The sequence below is a fragment of the Aulonocara sp. 'chitande type north' Nkhata Bay genome, linkage group LG13 (genome assembly GCF_057382095.1).
Source record: "Aulonocara sp. 'chitande type north' Nkhata Bay isolate Kocher_YH1m ecotype deep benthic linkage group LG13, A_spYH_male_GT1.1, whole genome shotgun sequence".
NCBI lineage: Eukaryota > Metazoa > Chordata > Actinopteri > Cichliformes > Cichlidae > Aulonocara > Aulonocara sp. 'chitande type north' Nkhata Bay.
The window spans coordinates 17,838,444-17,860,282 of NC_141356.1; the positions used below are offsets into that span (position 1 = coordinate 17,838,444).

Below are 21,839 nucleotides of genomic sequence, written 5' to 3' on the forward strand. Positions count from 1 at the left end.
TTGCAAATGTCTGATTGGGTGAGCAGCTTACTGCCACCTCCAGAGTTTCCCACTGCAGAGAGAGATGTGGCACAGAGATGCAATAAAAACAAACATAGAAACAAAAGAAGCACATACACAAAAGCATGATCTACTTCAGTTAACTCAAGCAACTTTTTTGATCTGTGTCTAAATTTCACTGTATTTCCATTTTACCTGTTGTAGCTGTTTTTGTGCTGATTAGCACAAACTGATATGGGTAACTGTTGATTCCTGCAGTGACTTCTATTCTAAAGCCTGTGGGTACTATTTTTAATTTAGTTCAGATGGCTTGTCTATTACGCTTATTTTCATCAGGACTCGTATTTTTAAAAATAGACGAGAACATCTGAACAGGGACCAAAGTTGTCTGCTCTGACCTCCTGTCTTTGTCTCATCCAGGTTGCCTAGGGTTTATTTTAGCTGCACCCTCAAACATAGCAAGCTAGACTCAGCCCTGTTTTTCGCTACACAATATCCTGTGATTATAAATACGTAAAATTCAACAAGGCCTGTTACTGCCTATTGTGTAAGTACAAATGCAACAAAAAAGTGTTTTACAATGCTAAAGAGAAAAAAAATGAACTCAGTCAAACTAAACTTTTAGTCATAAAATTTAAATTGCAGTCCTGTCTAAGAAACAAAGGAAGTAAATGTGCTGTTGAAATGAGTTACATAAAATGCCAAGATTCAAAACTGCAAGACAAAAAGCCAGACTTAATTCCTGACAAACCATATTGTGGTCTTGGCTTAACTGAGCTCATTTAAGCTGCACAGGCCCTGTACTTGATCAATCATAGTCCTCTTTGGGCTCAGCTAGCTGGGTGTGAGTAATGAGCCTTCATGCACATGCTGCACATAATCAAGTGGCATTAAAGAAAGCTACCCACTGAGCCCGGTGGATTTCCAAATACACAAAGGTGTGATATTTTCTGTCATAACGTGCATAATGCAGCTGGCTAAGCCAAGTGTCTGTCTTTAGAACACAGCAAGAAAGAGGAAAGTGTATCTACTCAATCTATACAGCCAGCAAAGATATTATTGTAAAATAGATAATTCAGAGTCTTTATCTACACAGCAACTGCAGATTTGTGCTTCTAATTTCCTTGCCTCAGAGGTTTGGATAAGCCTGTGTTTATGTGCGCTCTGATTTCTGAGAAATCAAATGATAAAAAGCTTTTGATTCGAAGTCCAAGGGAAATCAAACACAGAAGCTGAACCCCTTCCCTTTCCCACTCTGTCAGTGTAGGGACATCACTCTTGTTTATGAGGCTGTGTGTTCAAGAGAAACAAATAGTTTAAAATAAATAAATATATATATATGATTTTCAATGCAGGATACAGTTTTGTCACATAAACTTGTCTCCTTTTTGAACTCTCCTTTGGTCTCTGGTTCACTGTCTGCCTCTGACATCTGCTTCACAGCATTGTGAACGGGAGTTTTGGAGTGGTTTAAATGCTGAAATGGGTGCTGATAGGAATCTCGTGTATTGTGTGTGTGTGTGTCTCTGTGTGTGTGTGTGTATAAGCCAGTATTTTTTATGAACCCCGTTAGCTGTTGGCTTTCTTCAACAATGTGTCAGTCTGTGTCTAGTTAACGAAAACACACATACGCACGCACGCACTGAAAGCTTTCCGAGTATTCTCGCACCAGTCACCCATCTTCAGTGCATCCCACATCATGGAAAATTGGCTTCTGTCCGGCTCTTTCTTGCTCTCTGCGCCCGTCTCTGAAGTCTTTCTGTCTGTCTCTCTTTGCTGCAGTAACATGGCTTCTAGATGTGGCGATGTGGCACGTTAATCCACTGGTAAACCGGTGAAGAGGGGTGCTCAGACATACCAAATTTAGATGTCGCAGATCTGAACTGTGCAGTTACCTTTAATTCCCTTTTGCACAAAAAGTTTGGATTGATGTCGTGAATTTGTTGAGACATCTCTAAATCTGTTTCTAAACTTGTGCGCTAAGTCAAATCAATACAAAAAGCAAAAACTAAATAACACCTCTACCCGCACGGCTTTGCCAATTCTCTTTCCATAAACAATCATTTTATGCTAATAATAGCTTCCTTCTGTTGTATGACATTGGTGCAGCTCTCTATGTCTAAAGAAATAATATGAATATGATATGATTATTATATAAAAGTCTTATATTAGAAGTATTTCTGTCAAATAAAAAATGAGGTGATAAAAAAAAACTGCATATGTGTATAGATGGATGTGTGTGTGTGTGTAATATAAAATCTCCTCAGTCAAAGCATCTGCTGTGCCCACTGTGGGAGGTTTATCAAATTTTCTCTGTGAACTGGCACATGCTGAGCAGTTTATCTCCATTGCCTCGTAGGTCTTTATGTCACTGACGTTACTGGCATTAAATGACGCACGCAGATGCAGCTGGAGTGTGTCGTCCCCACAGACTGTATATAAAGATGGACGATGCATCACGATGCAGCCTCCCACTGTACAGAAGTAAAGCCAAAATATCCCGGAAATTAGCAGGGCATTCTTGGACTAGTGGTGTTATTTGCAACCGGAGTCTGTGCTCTTTAGTTCTGTATATAGAGTCTATCATTGTTTGGAGGCTGTTCAGTTCAGCAACATTTAAAGAAGACAAAACAGATCACTGAGAAGTCTTCTAGGGTTTATTTCCTACATATTATTTGAGTCATATTAGAACATGTGACCCTTAAATCTATCAGCTCAGGATTAAAAGTTACATACTTTGTAGATCGATTGAATTGAATATTACACTTCAAGCTTGGTTCATGCCCTTGTATTAGGCCTTTCTTATACTTCCTGACATGAGATGGTATCTTCCATCCACCTATATATTTGACTTCTGAGATTTAAAGATCGACTATTACATCTTCTTGCGTTTTTCTTTTAGTGGAGAACAGTGTTGGTCAAGTTACTTGAAAAAAGTAATCAGTAATTAATTACTGATTACTCCCCCCAAAAAGTAATCCCGTTACTTTACTGATTACTTATTTTCAAAAGTAATTAATTACTTAGTTACTTAGTTACTTAGTTACTTTTTAAAACACGATTTACAACCTGAAGAGGTGATAAAGTGATAGATCTTTCAGCCCAATTCTACTTTTTCTACATAATCCATCATACAAAATGTAATCAAATGGAAAAGTCTCTTTTTTTAACTTGTTTTATCAGTTTTAATCTTTTAACTTTATGCATCAAGCAAAACATTTAATTATATGCAACATTCTCTGACTTGAATAAATTAGTTTAACATTTAAACCTATTTTCTACACATTCCAGCACATAAAATAAAATATTTTTTGTGTTTTCACTCACTCTTTCAAACAGATGCAAGTAAAACACAGCAGAAAATAAATAAAGTCAAAGACTCAGCGGTCCTTTTGCTCTATTTTCACCTGTAAAGCAGGAGCAGGGTAGGCGGAGGGTTACCCTGGTGTAGGTGTGCTGCGGTCAGTTGAAGAATCCGCGCGAGTGTCTCTGTGAGTTTCCCATCACGTCGTAGCTACTCGGTGCTTGCTCGGAAGTTTAGGGGTTTTTTTCGCTGTAAAAAGAAGTTTTCTTCCCACGCACGATGGACGCTAATGTTTTTGTCACTTTTTATGGAATCAAACTCAAAGTAAGGTCAGTACTTCCACACTTTAAACGCTGCACGCTCATACTCTCTCCCGCACTCGATATATTATCCATTGTTGATCTGCACACAGCTGCTGTCACCAACGTCACACTTGCTTACGTCACTGTCATGAGACATTCTCGCAAAAAAAATCACGGTTTTAGTAACGCAGTAACGCAGCGTTCCTACGGGAAAGTAACGGTAATCTAATTACCGATTTTGCAATAGTAATCCCTTACTTTACTCGTTACTTGAAAAAAGTAATCAGATTACAGTAACGCGTTACAAGTAACGCGTTACTGCCCATCTCTGGTGGAGAAAGGCTCGATGGAGAAAGCCTTGCAACTCTTTCACAGGCTTGTAGAGCCGTGCAGCGCCATGTCCTTGGCCCGGCTGTGTTTGGTCAGGTAGTTGCTTAGAAATAAAACCGTATGTTTTATCACTGCCATCATCAGGTAAGATACTGCACTCGACTGGATAAACACAGGGATTAACTAATAGACTGCTGGCAAAGAATCACCCTGGCTCCGTCTTTCTTTCTGACTATGCCTCCTTCTTTCCCTCATCTTGCTTTTTCATCTCTTTCTGTCATCTCTTTTGGCTCTTTATCTACCGGTGTGTGTGTGTGTGTGTGTGTGTGTGTGTGTGTGTGTGTGTGTGTGTGTGTGTGTGATATCATTCAGTGACACCTGAGAGGTCCACAGTAGGTCCAGAGAGAAAGTAAGAGATTGGGCAGACAAAAAGACTGAAAAGAAAGAGTTGCTCCCCTTACCTTCATCTCTATCTCCCTGTCTTGTTTCATTAGAGATATACCGATTAACCAGGACTTTCTTATTTGGATATATAGTATTTATAGCTTGAGCTGTGTCTTCCCATTACAGCCACAACTAGCCCTGCTGCTTTCATCCAGGAGAACCTGCTGAACTAACTCCTATATTGTTCAATCATTTTGATTTGTGGGAGTCAGTATTTCCCCTTTAATCCACCACCGAGTTCTCTGCTGCTCTTTTGTTTCTTGTTTCTGTTTCTTTTGTTTTGTTAACTTGACACATTATGAGGAACATCATGTACTTCTCCAAAGTGAGTAGTCTCGTCAGCTCTCTCAGTTTGTCTTTTTCTCTCCATTTCAATCTTTTCCCCTCTGGTTCCACTCCCTTGATTGAAAGGGTATGCATGGCTGGCACAAAAAGAAAGAAGGAAATAGATAATGATACCAGACAGCATTGTGTGGAAAACCTTGACCTCTCACGTACCCAGTCTGTCTCTCTCTCTCACACACACTCAGAGACACAGAAACACACCACGCTTTCTCCATCCATGCTCAGATTCTTATTTAATTATAAAAACATCATGCGTGCTCTCTTACTTGGCTGCTCCCCACACTTGTTTAAACCAACCGTATCATGTTAGTATGTGCATACTGCAAGCGTTTACATCTCACAAACATATCTGTGCTTCACACACAGATGCACACATCTTACCATAAGCTGCTTGATGACTTTAAACCTTCTTCCACTTTCCATGTCCAGTCAGAGACAAATTATTATCCACAGAAAAGAGAAAAGTCAAGTGGTCCTCTCTCCAGTGTCAAGACTATATCTGCTTTGTTCATATCAGTTTATAACTTTTTGCACTGATGATATCAGAAATTTAGTTTACTTTACACATGAATCTGAAAGTGGGAAAGTAATTTCCCACAAATAAATCAGTTGAAATCCTTCTAGTTACCTGTAAAGTTGGAGGTACATATTTGGAAGAAATAACAAATTGTGTAGCTTTAAATTTTGCTATACACACATTTTCAAGAAGGAACAACTTTTAAAAGTCATCAAATTGGAAACTGCTGTGCAGCTACTGTTTGTTTCCTGTTGTAGCCTACTTACCTTGTTTCTATTTTAAGATCTCAAGTTTGTAATGAAACCGCCCTGGGAGTCCAGGCTGCAAATCTCCAGGGAACTGATTACTCACATACTCACCTCACTCTCCTGGCTTTTTTGGCATTATTGTCAGCTTGTCACCTTGTGGAGGAGTGTGTGTGTGTGTGTGTGTGTGTGTGTGTGTGTGTGTGTGTGTGTGTGTACAGTAGTGCAGTTCCTCAGATGTTCATCAGCAGTAAATAAGTCTGTGTCATATGCACCAAGGGGGGCAAACTATCAAACCTGCAGTCCTCTACTGAGAGTGTCAAGCACCAACTTAACCACATGTTGGTCTGACAATGTGATGCAGAAGTTGGCCAGCATGCAGTGGAGCAACCTAATAAACAAAGTTAGCTGACATTTAACAAACTGGGACATCCACCACAAATGTTCTGAAGAGGAACACTGTGAAATTGAATGGACTCTAAACATTTGGTGCTAATGTCAGTAAACAGCAACGTTTTTAGCAACAACAACTATATGAACCATATATGAGACGACACACAAATCGCCTGTTAGGTTAATATTGATATTAATTAATATTGCTTTTGTGCCTGAGTTGGATATTGAGCTATGAGGTGATGGAAAACTTGTACTTATGCAAATATGTATCATCACGTCTAATTCTTTAGTTTAAACTGAGCCAGTAACATTAAAGTCTTCATACTAAACACAGAGGCATACTGTTCAATCTTTACAAGAAATGCCATACGATGGAGCATTTTGCAAATGCTAAAAATATGTCTTTCCAAACACTTACATGAAGATGACTTCAAGCAAGGACAAGTTTCAGCATTGCTAGTCAACTGCCAACATCTATTAAATTCTCAAAGTCAGGATCACAAGTTTTTTAATTTAATTATATAATTTGAGACAAGTAGCTGCTTTAAAACCACTGGATCTGTTTTTCACAATGTGTTGTTAAACATTTGGAGATAAAGTATTTGAATTTCAGGAGCAGGCCCACACCTCCAAACACGCTCCTTCCAGTTCTCATCTATATATGTTCCCCCAATTCTACAAGCTGTTCTTTCTCGTTTACGTGCCCCACCCTCCCTGCCCTTTTTAATTCTTTAACTTCTTCACTTCTATTTAATACATGAGGATCGGCCCGGGAGCCACTGCCAGTCAGCTTCAAGGCCTTCCCCAAACATCAGCTCAATTCATGTCCAAGCCTTTATCTTTATCTTAACCTTTATCTACCAATTGCTGTCAAACATAAAATAAGGACGTGGGCCCAGCAAGTGAAACATCTGTTTTATAAGTTATTCGCAATAGTATCAGCATTTTCTCAATAGCCTTAACAAAAACTAAAAATATATTTAATAGAGAGCCTTGCTTGAGATACTTGTACTAAATACATACTTGTTGCTGCACACTCAGCTTTCTCAGAATGAGCTACACAGATCTCAGCACTTCTACTTTATTTGTGCAGCTATTTTTAAAAAGTGGCAAATTCACCAAGGAACTGTTATCAACTATATCTCTCATCAGTTCTTCCTTGTTCGTCATGTCTGCCTGCATCCACTGAATAATTTCATCATCAACCGATGTCCGACAAGAGATGCAACAGATGGAAAACACACACTGTTCCTGGATGCTTAAAGCAATGTTGATACTATGCTGATTTCAGATGAGTGATGTAAAATTATGCCACTTTTAAACACAGAAAGCCGAGAGTTCATTAGACTTTTTTCATTATTCATAATCACACGGTTGACTCAGAAACCCGCAGTCATGCCTTCTTCTCATCAGCATGTCTAAACAATAATCATCTGATGACTGAAATCACAGATCCAGTACCTGTCCACCAAATGGTAAAGAGCTGTCTGATGTGATGGGTGATCTTTGCATCTCCTCTCCTCAAAAATGAAAACTGCTGCCATTGTAAATATAGCGTGGAGCGTTCATCGAGAATGCCTCTGCTTGTGTTGTTATAAACATCAAAGAATAATAACGTGTATTTCCAAAGTTATTCATATAGTCCCCGATTGTAAATTGCAGGAGCTATTCACTCTGATTTTGCCAAAGGCTGTAATCAAGGTCTCTCATTGCTCTATTTTCACACAGTACACTAAACCGTTCACTCATTTTATTTATTCACTAAAAGCCTGGTACTGAAATGTTATTAGAAAGAAAATATACTTGAAACATGAGGATGAAAAATAAAAACATCTTGAAAATATGCAATTGTCTAATACAAAATAGCCTTAGAAATTACATTTGGACACTGAAATTTAGCCAGGCTTCACTTTATTAAGTCAAGAAATTTTGGAGAAAAATTCTTTAACCAATTTCAAATCACATCACAGTATAATTTGTACATGTCATTGCTTCTAAAATTACATGCTCTTACAAAGAGTACCAATGCAAACACGCAATTAATGTGCTAGTGATGCATTTTTATGTTTCTAAAACGTAGTGTGTGGAATAAGGCCTACATATACACCACTGCATGCAGACTCTAGGTATCTCTGAAAAACTTTTGTAAGTCAATTTTCAGAGTGGCGTGTTTAGTGAAGCTATCTGTGTTTCCAAAAGGTGTCAGATTGGCTGAAAGGTCAGCTAGATCGCAAGACAAAGAAGAGCACTACTGCTTACCTCTGAAGTTACAAGCCAACTTCTGCGATATTACCTTCTAAAATGTTGAAACCAGTGCACATGATTCAGAAACTCTTTTGTCTTCATATTCATAATTTCCTGCTGAAATTCAGGACTCACCAGCCTAAATAAATAAATAATTTAAAGAAACAAGCATTCATAGCATTCTAGCAATGAAAAAACATGTTGTGCTGCAACATTAGAGGGAGAATTCTTTAAATAGCCACACTTGAAGGATGTGTTACAAGCTAGGATATATTTTGCTCCATAAAGTAAACATAAATGAGACAGGAGAGGAGTGGTAGAAGTACATATACATAAATGCATCCATCCAATCATTTAAGGGAAGTTGATCTGGTCTCTTCCATAAACAAGAGATCTGGAACATCCCACACTGCTTTTACAGAAAGTGTTTTTGTAGTCTTCAGGAGTACTTCTCCAGGCGTCTTGACGGACAGTCCAAATCTCTTCTTTGAATCTTTGCTGCATCTTGTGCTGTCATCATGATCCCTCGCTGCTCTTGGCAGTTCATGACTGATAGTGCTCCACTGTGTGTTCTTCCATCATTATGCTGTTACTGCACTGCCATTATGTTTGGGATCATTGATGATGCTGTTGCCAAGCAGATATTTTCTAAATAGTATTACATGGTGGATCAAAATGTGACGATCCTTTACTGCATTCATAAAAACATAATTTTGTTTACACTGTTGTAGCCAGCTCTACTGATCTCCTCCAGGCATATTTATTTGAACCAAAAGTTCACATTTGGGTTCATCATTCTATAAGACATGTAGTTACTCATTTTCAGTCAAGTTTTAATGTAATTGTGGCGTCTTGACAGCCACTGTTATGACCCCTGGTTGGACGGAGGGAGTAACGGGACAGCCACAATAATTTTGAGTCCTTGTGAAAGTGAAGAAAATTATTCAAGATTGTACAAAATGTGGAAAGAGACCATTAGGTTGTGTCTAACAGAAAAGAACCTACATGTGAAAATTACCTAGTCCTCTGTCTCCCACCACAAACCTTTTAAAAACAAAAGAATTGCTCAAGAGCGGCACCCCAGGTGTGCCAAATAGTCATCAGCAAGGAGAGAGTGAGAGTCTAACCACAGGTAGGTTTCCTTTATGGGAGAGTCCTCAGTCCTGATTGGTCCTGATACAATGACATAACCTGCCATCTAGTTTCTTAAATGGAATTGGACTGAGTTAGGAATGATCATGATCCTAACAGGAAAAGCACATTTTTTCAAAGATAAGCTGACTGATTGAAGCCAGTCAGCACATCATTTTTAGTGGTCAAATTAGTGGATTGGCAAACAAAACCAAACACATTGCCTGGGAGTGTGTTGTCACTGCAGTGAACGAGGTGGAGCAGAGAGATAGAAATGATCCACCGCAAGCTTGGACACTTCCCAAACTGCTAACGCCTAACAAAAATCATTAGGAAAGTCATGTTAAAACCTGACCTGTTTCAGACCAGGTCTAAAGGATTACCTATGCCTGGTTTTTTACTTTTCTGCCATAGATCAGTAATATCTTCCCCACTCGCTGTCTGAGGAGGGTGCACAGTATCCTGCGGGACCAACATCACCCTGCGCGCCACCTTTTCCATCTGCTGCCCTCAGGGAGAAGGTACAGGTCTATACAGGCCAGAACATCCAGACTGGCCAACAGCCTGTATCCACAGGCTGTGAGGCTCCTGAACTCTCTGCCCCCCTCTCACGGACAATAACCATATCCAACTTCTTAATAGCAATGAACTGGTCTGCATTGGTGCATCATATCTTTATTCTCTTCCCCCTCCTGCCCCCCCCCCCCCTCTTTCTTAAATAGATAACTATCATATCTGATATCATATCTCACAGTACAATAATATTGAATGGGTTGCATTGTTGTATTTTGTCATGTTTCTCAGGTCTTTGTCTGAATTTCTACGAACATTATTGCTAAGGATTGTCTTATTGCATTGGAGTCACACTGGGTTAAATATGTACACTTGGGTTTTAAGGGGTATTTATTATTTTCTTCTTTTTTTTGGGTTGTATGGAAGCCCCAAACGCAATTTCATTGTTCTTGACAATGACAATAAATAAATAAATACTAAATACTAAATACTTCTTAACAAGTTATCCTGACGATCTGTGGTTACACACACAGACACACCAACAACACACAAACTTCTCTATCACAACTGGATGCTGTTTTTAAATGTGCTCTTCATGCTGTCTGTCTGCATGACAGTAAAGAGCTATTAGACAAGGAGCCAGTATCAGATACAGATGTGTGCTGGAAGTTCGAACCATCAGTCCTCTGCTGCTGTGAAGCATGCAGCCAGGTACACACATGAGCATTCACCTCACTTTTCATATTCCTTGTGGATCCCATGGAAAATAAATCCTGACATCAATTATACAAGGAAGCCAGAAGAGAGAAAATAAAATGCATCCAGAGAAACAGAAGGCTGAAGGAAGGAGAGATTACAGTTGGAGGATGGGAGGTGAGGAGGGAAACAGTGTGGGAGGGACCAGTAAACAATTTGGTATATTAAAGAGACAAGTAAGAGCGAGGGTCCCGAAAATGAGAAAGGGAATAAGACTGGAAAAGAAACCTTTAAAAAAATCTGTGGGAATGAGACCATAAACACATAAATATCAGAAAGACAGATGGCGTCTTGGAAAAAAACAAAAACAGTTCAGAGTTACTCTGAAGAACAGTAGGCTGGGACTGCTAGTCGGTGCATATGTTGCCTGGAAGCTGCCTTGTGAATTTTAATTTGTATTTGCTCATTAACCAAGTTGCCATATGACTTACTGTACAAGAGACTGAGTGGTTTCCTTGCAGGCACCAGTGATGTAGTTTGAGTCTATATTGTCATTTGAAACAACGCATTAGAAATTGGAGCTTTTACTCTGAGTACGTTAGAGTTATTCCAGATCCATACCCCACAGTTCCACTCTGATTATGACTCAAGCTTTACAGTAACGATCAGAAATCAAATTACAAGGATGTGCAGAAAGTTGGTGTGGCAGGGGAGGATGCTAGGGATAGAGTGAGATGGACGCAGATGATACGCCGTGGCGACCCCTAAAGGGAGCATCCAAAAGAAGAAGAAGAAGAAGAAAAAGAAGAAATTACAAAATACTTTTATTCACGACTGGATTCAGTTTTGGATTGACATACAGATTGTGGGATATCAGCTCTGACATACAGATTTTCCAGTGACCCCCCTTTATATTGATATTTTAGCTTTTTATTTGTTTCTGTGTGGGTTTTTTCCTGTGAAATATAAATACTAAGCTCAGTGTCTATATAATCTCTATGAACCAGCGAGCTCTAGATGCTCAGTTTCACACAATTTTTGTATTCTTGGCTCTGCATGATACAAGTGAGAGTAGATATATCTAAGATAGATCACTAACTAAGATAACTAAGATCAATAACTAAGATAAGATCACAACGGAATAGAATTAGAACAGAATAGAATTCAACTTTATTGTCATTGCACACGTCACAAGTACAAGGCAACGAAATGCAGTTTACATCCATCCAGAAAGGGCTTTGAAATGAACTGAAGGGCCATTGTAGACCAGATAAGGATCATTGAAGAAGGAAGAAACAGCTCATTTCAAACAGGAAATCACGCCAACCTGCTCTAGTAGAGTAATAAATATATTAAGCTGGAAATTAATATAATGGCTCCCCTTTAAAGGATAACCCTAGGATAACTAGTCAACAACAGAATGTATTTACAATCTTTTGAGGCCTTATTGTTACTGTGATAACCATTTATTTGCCTTCCCTCCATTCACTAAATTACAGTGCTGTAATAAAATAAAAGATGCTGAAGCTGTAAACATTGTTTCGTCAGAAACTAATAAGGCTCTTAACAGTTTAAATCCAGATTGTAGCCTGGTGGGGGGAAAATAATCACTTCCAGAGAATCCCTGAGCTAACGAGTCTAAACCTTTACGAAGATCTAAATCATCTTTATTACACACATATATGTTTTGTATTAATATGTGTGTGTGTGTGTGTGTGTGTGTGTGTGTGTGTGTGCGTGTGTGTGTGTGTGTGTGTGTGTGTGTGTGTGTGTGTGTGTGTGTGTGTGTGTGTGTGCGTGCGTGTGTGTGTGTGTGTGCGTGTGTGTGTGCGTGTGTGTGTGTGTTTGTTTTGTCTTCAAAGGTTTATCCTGGTATTCGGATGTCTAGTTCTCTCTGTGTTTTCCACCATCCCTGCTCACCAGGAGTTCTCATCGCACTGCCTGCTCATCCTGGTAGGACACACAAGAAAACAACCACACACAAATGCACCTGCACTGACACATACATGCACAGACACACACACTCATACAAATAGTTGGACTCAATAGGTGGGTTTACATTATATTATTTTATGATAAAGTCATGCAGTAAAATAACTGTGTGTGTGTGTGTGTGTGTGTGTGTGTGTGTGTGTGTGTGTGTGTGTGTGTGTGTGTGTGTGTGTGTGTGTGTGTGTGTGTGTCTAAATCAGTTTGTTAAATCAGCCAGTTTTAACAGTGTGTACCTTGGACATGCTTGAGCAGAAAACAAATCTGTCAGCTAAGATAGTGATGAAAAAATAAAAGATATTGCAAAAATAACACAAAACAGTTTTACTTTTTGCACAGCAGAGATATTCATGAAGTGCTCATAGTGAAGCTCACTGTGGATGACTGACAGATCACACAGTGTACCATTATACACAGTATAACCAATATTATATAACTACTTTTTGTTAGTGGAGCTGTAGTGGCATACAGTATTTTTTCTTCCTATTATTTGGATTTGGTCCGATTTTTTAAAGGAACAGTTATTTCCAGTTATGAGACTTGCACGAGAAAAGTGAAAGGAAAGCAGATAGCTAAGGTTAGCATACATTTGAAAAGCAGACTTTCTAAATCCTTGTAAAGCTCACTGATTAACATGGGGTATCCTGTTGGCTTACTCTGTTATACTGAGTAATTACTTTATAACACTTTTATGTAAGCACAGTGACCTTCTGGAGTTTTGTCACTTTTTTAACCTTTATTGGTTCATCTCTTTAGATTTTAGCTAAAAGCTGACTATGACTTTATGTTTCATATGTCAAAGTTCTTAACAGCAAGATACTCTACAGGGTGGGCCATTTATATGGATACACCGTAATAACATGGGAATGGTTGGTGACATTAAAGTCCTGTTTGTGGCACATTAGTATATGTGAAAGGGGAAACTCCTCAAGATGGGTGGTGACCATGGTGGCCATTTAGAAGTCGGCCATCTTGGATACAACTTTTGTTTTTTCAATAGGAAGAGGGCCATGTGACACATCAAACTTATTGGTAATGTCACAAGAAAAACAATGGTGTGCTTGGTTTCAACGTAACTTTATTCTTTCATGTTATTTACAAGTTTCTGATCACTTATAAAATGTGTTCAATGTGCTGCCCATTGTGTTGGATTGTCAATGCAACCCTCTTCTCCCACTCTTCACACACTGAAAACAACACCGCAGGAGAAATGCCAGCACAGGCATCCAGTATCCGTAGTTTCAGGTGCTGCACATCTCGTATCTTCACACCATAGACAATTGCCTTCAGATGAGCCCAAAGATAAAAGTCTAAGGGGGTCAGATCGGGAGACCTTGGGGGCCGTTCAACTGGCCCACGACGACCAATCCACTTCCAGGAAACTGTTCATCTATGCTCGGACCTGGCACCCATAATGTGGTGGTGCACCATCTTGCTGGAAAAACTCAGGGAACGCGCCAGCTTCAGTGCATAAAGAGGGAAACACATCATCATGTAGCAATTTCAAATATCCAGTGGCCTTGAGGTTTCCATTGATGAAGAATGGGCCCACTATCGTTGTACCTCATATACCACACCAAACCATCACTTTTGTTGTTCCAACAGTCTTGGAGGGATCCATCCAATGTGGGTTAGTGTCAGACCAATAGCGGTGGTTTTGTTTGTTAACTTCACCATTCACATAAAAGTTTGCCTCATAACTGAACAAAATCTTCTGCGTGAACTGAGGGTCCTGTTCCTATTTTTGTTTTGCCCATTCTGCAAATTCTGTGCGCCAATCTGGGTCATCCTCGTTGAGATGCTGCAGTAGCTCACGTGTTAACCTCTTCGACATGTCAATGGCTGTGAACAAAGAGAAACTTGTAAATAACTCATGAAAGAATAAAGTTACATTGAAACCAAGAACACCATTGTTTTTCTTGTGACATTACCAATAAGTTTGATGAGTCACATGGCCCTCTTCTTATTGAATTGAAGTTGTATGCAAGATGGCCGACTTCTAAATGGCCACCATGGTCACCACCCATCTTGAGGAGTTTGCCCCCTCACATATACTAATGTGCCAAAAACAGGACTTTAATATCACCAACCAATCCCATGTTATTACGGTGTATCCATATAAATGGCCCACCCTGTATGTTGAAAAAAGTGTTTGGCCACACCTCTTAATCTTTGAATTCAATTGTTTACAGTCCCAAAGGTGATTAGAATCACACACCTAGCAATGCAGTCTGCCTTTACAAAAATTTGTGAAAGAATGGATCTTTTAAAAGAGCTCAGTATTGGAGCATGGTACTGTAATAAGATATTAATAATCAGATCAATAATAATCAGTTTGTGAAGGTTCCTCCCTCCTAGATATTCCACGATCAAATGAAATGGTATAATTGCAAAGTTAAAGCCTTGATGGAACCAGGGCAACTCGGCCATGAAGTTACAGAGCAGGGTCGCCAAGTCCCAATGCTCTGAAGACTCATTAACTGGAAATTTCAAAACCTCTGGCATTTACAGCAACACAAAAAATGCACTAGGAGCATCATATCATGGGTTTCCATGGCTGAGCATCTCCTGTAGCATTAATGTGGACATGGACCAGTACATTGGCCACATTCTCCAAAGTAAAGTTTATATTTTCAAAGAATTGTTATAATTGTGGCTAATTATCAGCATGAAAACAAGTATTTTGAAAACAAATATTTTGGCAGGCTTTAGTCCAGCTGTTAGTCGCTTATCTGGAAAAAACAAAAAACAAAAAACGAAGCACTGTAGACTTTAAACAGGTTTTCCCTGTTATGATGAGTCAAAGTATCTGCAGTAAAGTTGTCTTTCTTATTACAGACATCTTTACTACCAAAGCAAGAAAAGCACAAGTTTAGCCATTAACCGTGTTAATGGCCTTGTAACACTGAATTATCACTGTAAGTCTGAATAGTGAATCAGTCTGCATTATGGGGAAAAAAACAAACAAACAAGGGCCTGGCTCACCTTAATGGTAAACAGTCATTAACAATGTTGTTAACTGCACCTTTTCTTTTCCTGTCAGGAACATCAACTTGTTTCATGTAGTGACTTTAAATTACCCTCATTAAAATGCATAAATATACAGTGATTATAGTGTAAGTGATGATTTATTTTTTTTTTACAGATTTACCTTTTTGACTTTTTGAAAAAAGCTATTGAAAGAATAACTTTTTAAGTCTATCTTTATGATGCTACGAGGTTCAAGCGTGAACTATTGTGTGTGCGTCCTGCGAGAGTTTGTGATGATTGTGGTGTTTGACTATTTTTATGATGCTACAAGGTTCAAGTGTGTGAATTATTGTGTATGCATCCTGCAGGAGTTTGTGATGATTGTAGTGTTTGGCCTGGAGTACATCATCCGAATATGGAGTGCTGGCTGTTGTTGCCGCTATCGAGGCTGGCAGGGACGTCTCCGCTTTGCCAGAAAACCGTTTTGTGTCATAGGTAGGTCTGTGTGAAGATGTTGCTATGTAACTGTACAATTTATGGATGCAGCCATTCACAACTCCAAACAGTTTAATTGTGTTTGTATAGCGTTCTTTTAATATCTTCCCTGTGATGTTACATATAGTTTCTTATATAAACAGGTTCATAAGTAGGAAGTTATACTTTTGTTGCAACAATGTTGATAAAACTTGTCTTCCCTTAGTTACTACAGGTACAGTTACCACTGTCACAGCTATGGGTAGAACATAAAAACACACATTTTTAAAAGACTGCAGTTCTCAGTTCTTACTTTGGTGTTCAAGCAAGGAAGACGTCAATATTCTCGGGAAATTCAGTGAGACAAAATACGTATGATATCTTAAAGCTGTAGATATAATGACAAACAAAGACTTATGTAAACATGTAAATAAAAGGAAAACAACAGCTTCTAGCGAATAAGTAGCTGTTTTAAAGGTGACGGATGGCAGGTTGGATGGATTTAGAAAGTAGGTGAGTCAACCACAGTTCCTGTTACTAATATTGTGAAACCCATGACCTTTAATTTCCCTCTTTTACTCCCCAGACATCATCGTACTTATCGCCTCAGTTGCTGTGGTTTCAGCTGGTAGCCAGGGTAACATCTTTGCCACATCTGCGCTGCGTAGCCTTCGCTTCCTTCAGATCCTGCGCATGGTGCGCATGGACCGTAGGGGAGGGACCTGGAAACTGCTTGGATCTGTAGTTTACGCACATAGTAAGGTAGGGCTTTTTTTAACAGTCATTTCAGGAGTCTATCTACAACTAAACATATAGAGAGGTGTTTGGATCTGTGTGTGTTTGTCTAGATCACTAGGTGGCCTGATTTTGTAGGTTTGCTAATGGTGTGTGTTGCTACATTTGCTAACAACCCACCTCTTTTATTGTGTATTACAAATCACTGTTGTATGTTAATTAAACGAATATAGTATACAAAATGTAATTAATCATCTAAATTATTTCAAATACAGAAATAAACCTATGACTGTTTCTGCGGCTGAAGTGGAGCTGGCTTTAAACTACTTTGTATCAGACTTACTGGAATGACTGTTTACACAAACCTTAACTTAAAAGCTTGAAAGCATCAAGTAACTTTAGCTGTCAAAGAAGTCTAAAATGTGACTGGACATTTTACTTGCTCGTTCTACTGCTGAGCTGCTCTTTGGACTGGCCCCAGTACCTACTCCAATAAAGCTGCAGTCTCACCTGCTTAAAAGGGCAGCAGAGCAGTTCGTCAGGGCCACTTTTGATTTAATGTGAGCAGCCTGTCGCCATTTCCGTAAACCTTGTTAAAAAAAAAAAAAAAAAAAAAATCATTTCAAAGCCAACATCCTTCTGTAAGACTTGAAACTTGCAGTGAGATTTTACATCAGCAAACTGAGCTAATTGGAAACTGTCACATTTATTTAAAATAGCATCAATGCAATGTTGTTGAGTTGTTATATGGCACCTGACAATCTGTTAGTGCTAGTTTTTAATCACCATTTTCACAGGTACTTTATAAAGTATGCTATTACTGTTCTGATTGATATATTATATGCAGATGTAATTTCTTTTATTTGCCAGTTGCATGTACTCCTGATATTGTGACCATCCGTCTTGTTTATGCATTTATGTTCATATTTATTTTGTACTGTACTCACTGTTGGTGCAGTGAACTTTAAATTGACCAAATTTTCATTGAAAAATATTGTTTTTTTTCTCCATACCACAAACCAAGTTGAAAAGTGGGGAAAAGATAATAATGTTACTTATTGACTTATGTGGAGTGGTGAAAATCTCAATAGGGAGCGATTATATTCAAAAGAAAAAATCAATCAATATCTTTCACCATGTTTGCAGCACAAGGTTAGAAATCATCTTTATGAAAATATAAAGATCTTTTATCTGTATTTCTTGCAGGAGCTGGTGACTGCCTGGTATATAGGGTTTCTGGTGTTGATCTTCTCCTCCTTCTTGGTCTATCTGGTGGAGAAAGAATTCAACAAGGAGTTTGCCACCTACGCTGATGCTCTGTGGTGGGGCACGGTGAGCACATGGAGATGCACACTAACCTGGCACACGGCATGCTGTAAAACACAGCCGGTTAAAATTATTTTAGTCCTGTTTGTGACATCCTGAAGTCTCAGCTAAAATAACCATAACTTAATTGAATGACAGCTGAATCATTTGTATTAACTCTTAAAATGAACTCTTAACTCTTAAAATATTCCAAACCCATCATAATTTTTTCACATGCAAAAAATAAAGAAAACTTTTGTCGCTCTGATCTTGCAGCAGTGACATATTTCTTTTCATAGTTTGTCTGTGACCTTAATGACACCTGCAATACAAAAACAAGGAAGAATGGTCTTTAAATTCACACTTGGCTGGCTATACCGCACTGTTTCCTCCTTTGAAAATATGGACACAGACAACACACAAACAAGAAACGGCCCAATCAATAAAGTCAGTTTTCTCCTGCGGCCAGGTGCGACTGGCCTATTCGGCTTGTGGGAATGACACATGCTGCGACCTTGGAGAAGATTCTGTCTGGTAGACACTAAAAACTGTAGTATTATACTTGCTAAAAGCTCAAGTTTAGATACATTTAATTTTAAGGTGAAAAAACAGAGATCCAGAAGCCAGTTTCACAGATTTAGAACCTGCATTTCACACAGCTTTCGAAATGCTGAGGATATTTTCCTTCACACTGATTAATCTTTTATTCCCTGGTTGGAAAAATATGAACATTTGGGAGATGCACAGCGTGCCATTCAGCAGATGTTGGTGTTCTTTAATTCTGTTTAATAAGTGCATTTGAGAAATTTGTTTGAAAGTAATTAACTCTTGTCTTTACCGGTTATTGAAGATTATAAAAATTATTAATATCACTTATATTTGGAAATTCATTTGAAATGAAGTTTAACAAATAATACTATAGCCATGTAGATAGGAATGTGGTACCTTGAAGGCAAGATGTTTTTGTTAAATGTAATAAAAATAATGTGAACTGCTTCTGTGCACTTTTCAGTCTTTGTAAGAATATCAGTTAAATTTGAGGAAGTAAAACCAAAAAGCAGACAGTACATAAACGTGCACATCTCAGTCTCTACTTGTACTTGTACGCTTTTGCAATACTGTGAATGTGATGCATGCTTTGATGTTCATAGCTGTTGTGTATATGAAAGCGTTGAGTCTCTTTTATTTCAGCGTGCAAAAATATAATTTCCTTCATCCTGTGAGTTAAATTGTATAAATAAAATGATGTTGGCTATGATTATTTGAGTAGTGTCCTCTGAACTTTCAGATCACCCTTACAACTATTGGCTACGGTGACAAGACCCCACAGACGTGGACGGGGCGGTTATTATCAGCGTGTTTTGCTCTGCTGGGGATCTCCTTCTTTGCCCTGCCAGCTGTGAGTAAAACATCGTGGCGCAATGACTGATTACACTTTCTGTATTTCTTCAAAATAATCTGTACATATTACACAAATAAGAGCAGGTGCTTTTTTTCTCTATGGTGAATTTTCTTCAAATTTAAACTCAGTGTGTGTCTTTGTTTTCTCCACATAGGGCATCCTAGGTTCAGGCTTTGCCCTGAAGGTGCAGGAGCAGCATCGACAAAAGCACTTTGAAAAAAGGAGGAACCCAGCTGCCAGCCTCATCCAGGTAGATACTCAGACATGCAGAGAACAAACACACCTCACCTCGACTGATGTTTTTTTTCAGTAGAAGCAGCTGAGTACCAGTGTGAATAGAAAAAAAAATTCCCTTTATGTGAAAATGTTCATGGATTTGTGCGTAGTTCACGTCCGTTTTGCCTGTTTTTAAATAAAAGCATGAGTGTGTCCACTCTTTACCCTTTGTTGAAGTGCAGGTGTGCATCACTTCTATTACTGTAGGGGTGTTTCATTAAGAGCGTACTTAATGTGAGTGTGTGTGTGTGTGTGTATGTGTGTATTATGCTCTTCTCGGCCTTGTCAAGGTGTAGTTGGTGATGACTAACAGTGTGTGAGGCACACTGCCGACTCTCAGGTCCAACTGCAACACACACTGCTGGGATTTATGAGCCGTTTCCATGGCGATCATTCCCTGGGCGGACGCTCCTTCAAACTATCACTTATTGTAATAGACAAGACCAGCTGCATTGCTTGCTAATGAACAATAAATATCTGCTGTGGAGTGTGTTCCCTGAAGTGCGCAGCTAAATGTGTGTGTGTCTCTTTTTTGCATGTATTTGTGAGACTGCATGTGTTTGTTTTTGTGTAGGCGTTTGTCTGTTCTGTCTACCTTCTCCTATCTTACGAACTACCTTGCACTACTTTCTGAAATTTTCCGGTCAGTAATAGAATCCAAACTCGAACGTCTGAGTCTCACGCTGCTGTTTCGAATGTTGTTCTAATCTGTATCAGTTATGATAATATGATAGTATCAAGTTCGCCAACTGTTAGACACAGCTAGACAAAAACTTCCTCACACTTTAAATCCAAAACTCTACTGCTGACCCAGTTTTAAAACTGCATATTTGGAAGTGGAAATCTGGAAATCTAAATTGTTACCCAAACTGTCTGTCATCATTTGCATCTGTTTCTTAATGAAGGGGTTTCTAGACTGTCATAGTAGCCTGACAAGATCTTTCCCTTTCCAAGGATATCTACAAATGCGGCCAAGAAGTCTTGCATTTTCTTCCCTCATTGTCCCATATCCGCTGTCAGTCGTTTGACGAAGCAACCGAGCGATCATTGTCATGCTTGTAAAGAACTATCTCATAGTAATGTAAATATGTCAATCAAACTAAACCAAAGGAAATCTAAAGCATACAAACAATGGAAACTAAACTTCACTGTTGGTCACATGCAGCAGTCTGGTCTTAATATCAACCTGATAGCTCAGGGAATGCCGTTGTAATTTCTTTATGTTCTAAATAGAGCATATGTCGGTGCATATCATGTGTTTTAGTGAATAATTAATGGTAACATTAAGATACAATTTCTTAGATACTTTGCCATCTGTTTGACAGCATCTTCCTGATGAAAATAAATGAGTAAATAATTTATACATAGAATTATGGATCCACTTTATTCTCACTGTATGCGCACACATGGTATGGGTGCTTTTCCCTTCCAAATAAGTAGTCGGATGATATGGGTAAAGTTTTCATAAATATTTATATGAATAATTCATTAAATCAAACCAATGTTTTGTCTGATCTCCTTGTTATGTATAAATATCTGTTGTTAGCATAGACGAAATCCAGTTGGAGCCCAACTGATCCTTAATAACCCACTAAGTGAACAATTAATCCAGTGTGTTGGTCTTGTTCCTCTTTTACTGGCTGTGTATCAAGTATCTGGTCACTGTCTGTTATCTGCCAAGTTCATAACATTTTCCTCAACAGGTAAAAGGAAACTTGGAAGCACCTGTGAAGTGTTAAATATGTGGACGGCGTCATTACTCTGTCGCTTCACTCCCCTCATCTCACGCAGCTCTCCCTGCTTTTAATCGCTATTTTCTGTGTGTGCATAACAGAATATTACTACTGTCCTCAAGCCTTCACAGCTGGTCAATTCGAAATTTCAACATCTGTCATGGTCATTTTGCCAAATAACTTTTTGTGTAATTTTCAGAACAAGATTGAATCTATAAATGATAAAAAACTGTCCACATAATAATCAGCAGCCAAAACTGACTAGCGTTTGGCAGGTGGTCAGTGTTAATTTTCCATCCTGTCTGTGTGAAGTGTTTATATTTGGGTTTTCCAAGTCATGTCTGAAATCTTGTAACCATACCTGGCAAGTTTGAGGAGGCTGAGTCAGCTGCAAGTAAATTATGGTTGACGATGTAAAGGAAGCAACCTTTAAAAGATAGGTGGCACACAGCTTGTGGCCTCATCAGTTATTACTTTTGAATTAGGTT

General features: G+C 38.8%; 1 protein-coding gene across 2 annotated transcripts in view; it reads left to right on the forward strand.

Moving 5' to 3' along the window:
* kcnq5a (potassium voltage-gated channel, KQT-like subfamily, member 5a) overlaps positions 1–21,839 on the forward strand; it is a 126,030-nt gene that overhangs the window by 80,002 nt on the left and 24,189 nt on the right. For both annotated transcript variants that reach the window (XM_086258929.1, XM_086258930.1), the window contains exons 2-7: positions 12,330–12,420; positions 15,795–15,921; positions 16,487–16,662; positions 17,842–17,967; positions 19,229–19,339; positions 19,497–19,592. In XM_086258929.1, coding sequence (XP_086115055.1) covers positions 12,330–12,420; positions 15,795–15,921; positions 16,487–16,662; positions 17,842–17,967; positions 19,229–19,339; positions 19,497–19,592 — 727 coding nt within the window. The remainder of the gene's footprint in view (positions 1–12,329; positions 12,421–15,794; positions 15,922–16,486; positions 16,663–17,841; positions 17,968–19,228; positions 19,340–19,496; positions 19,593–21,839) is intronic.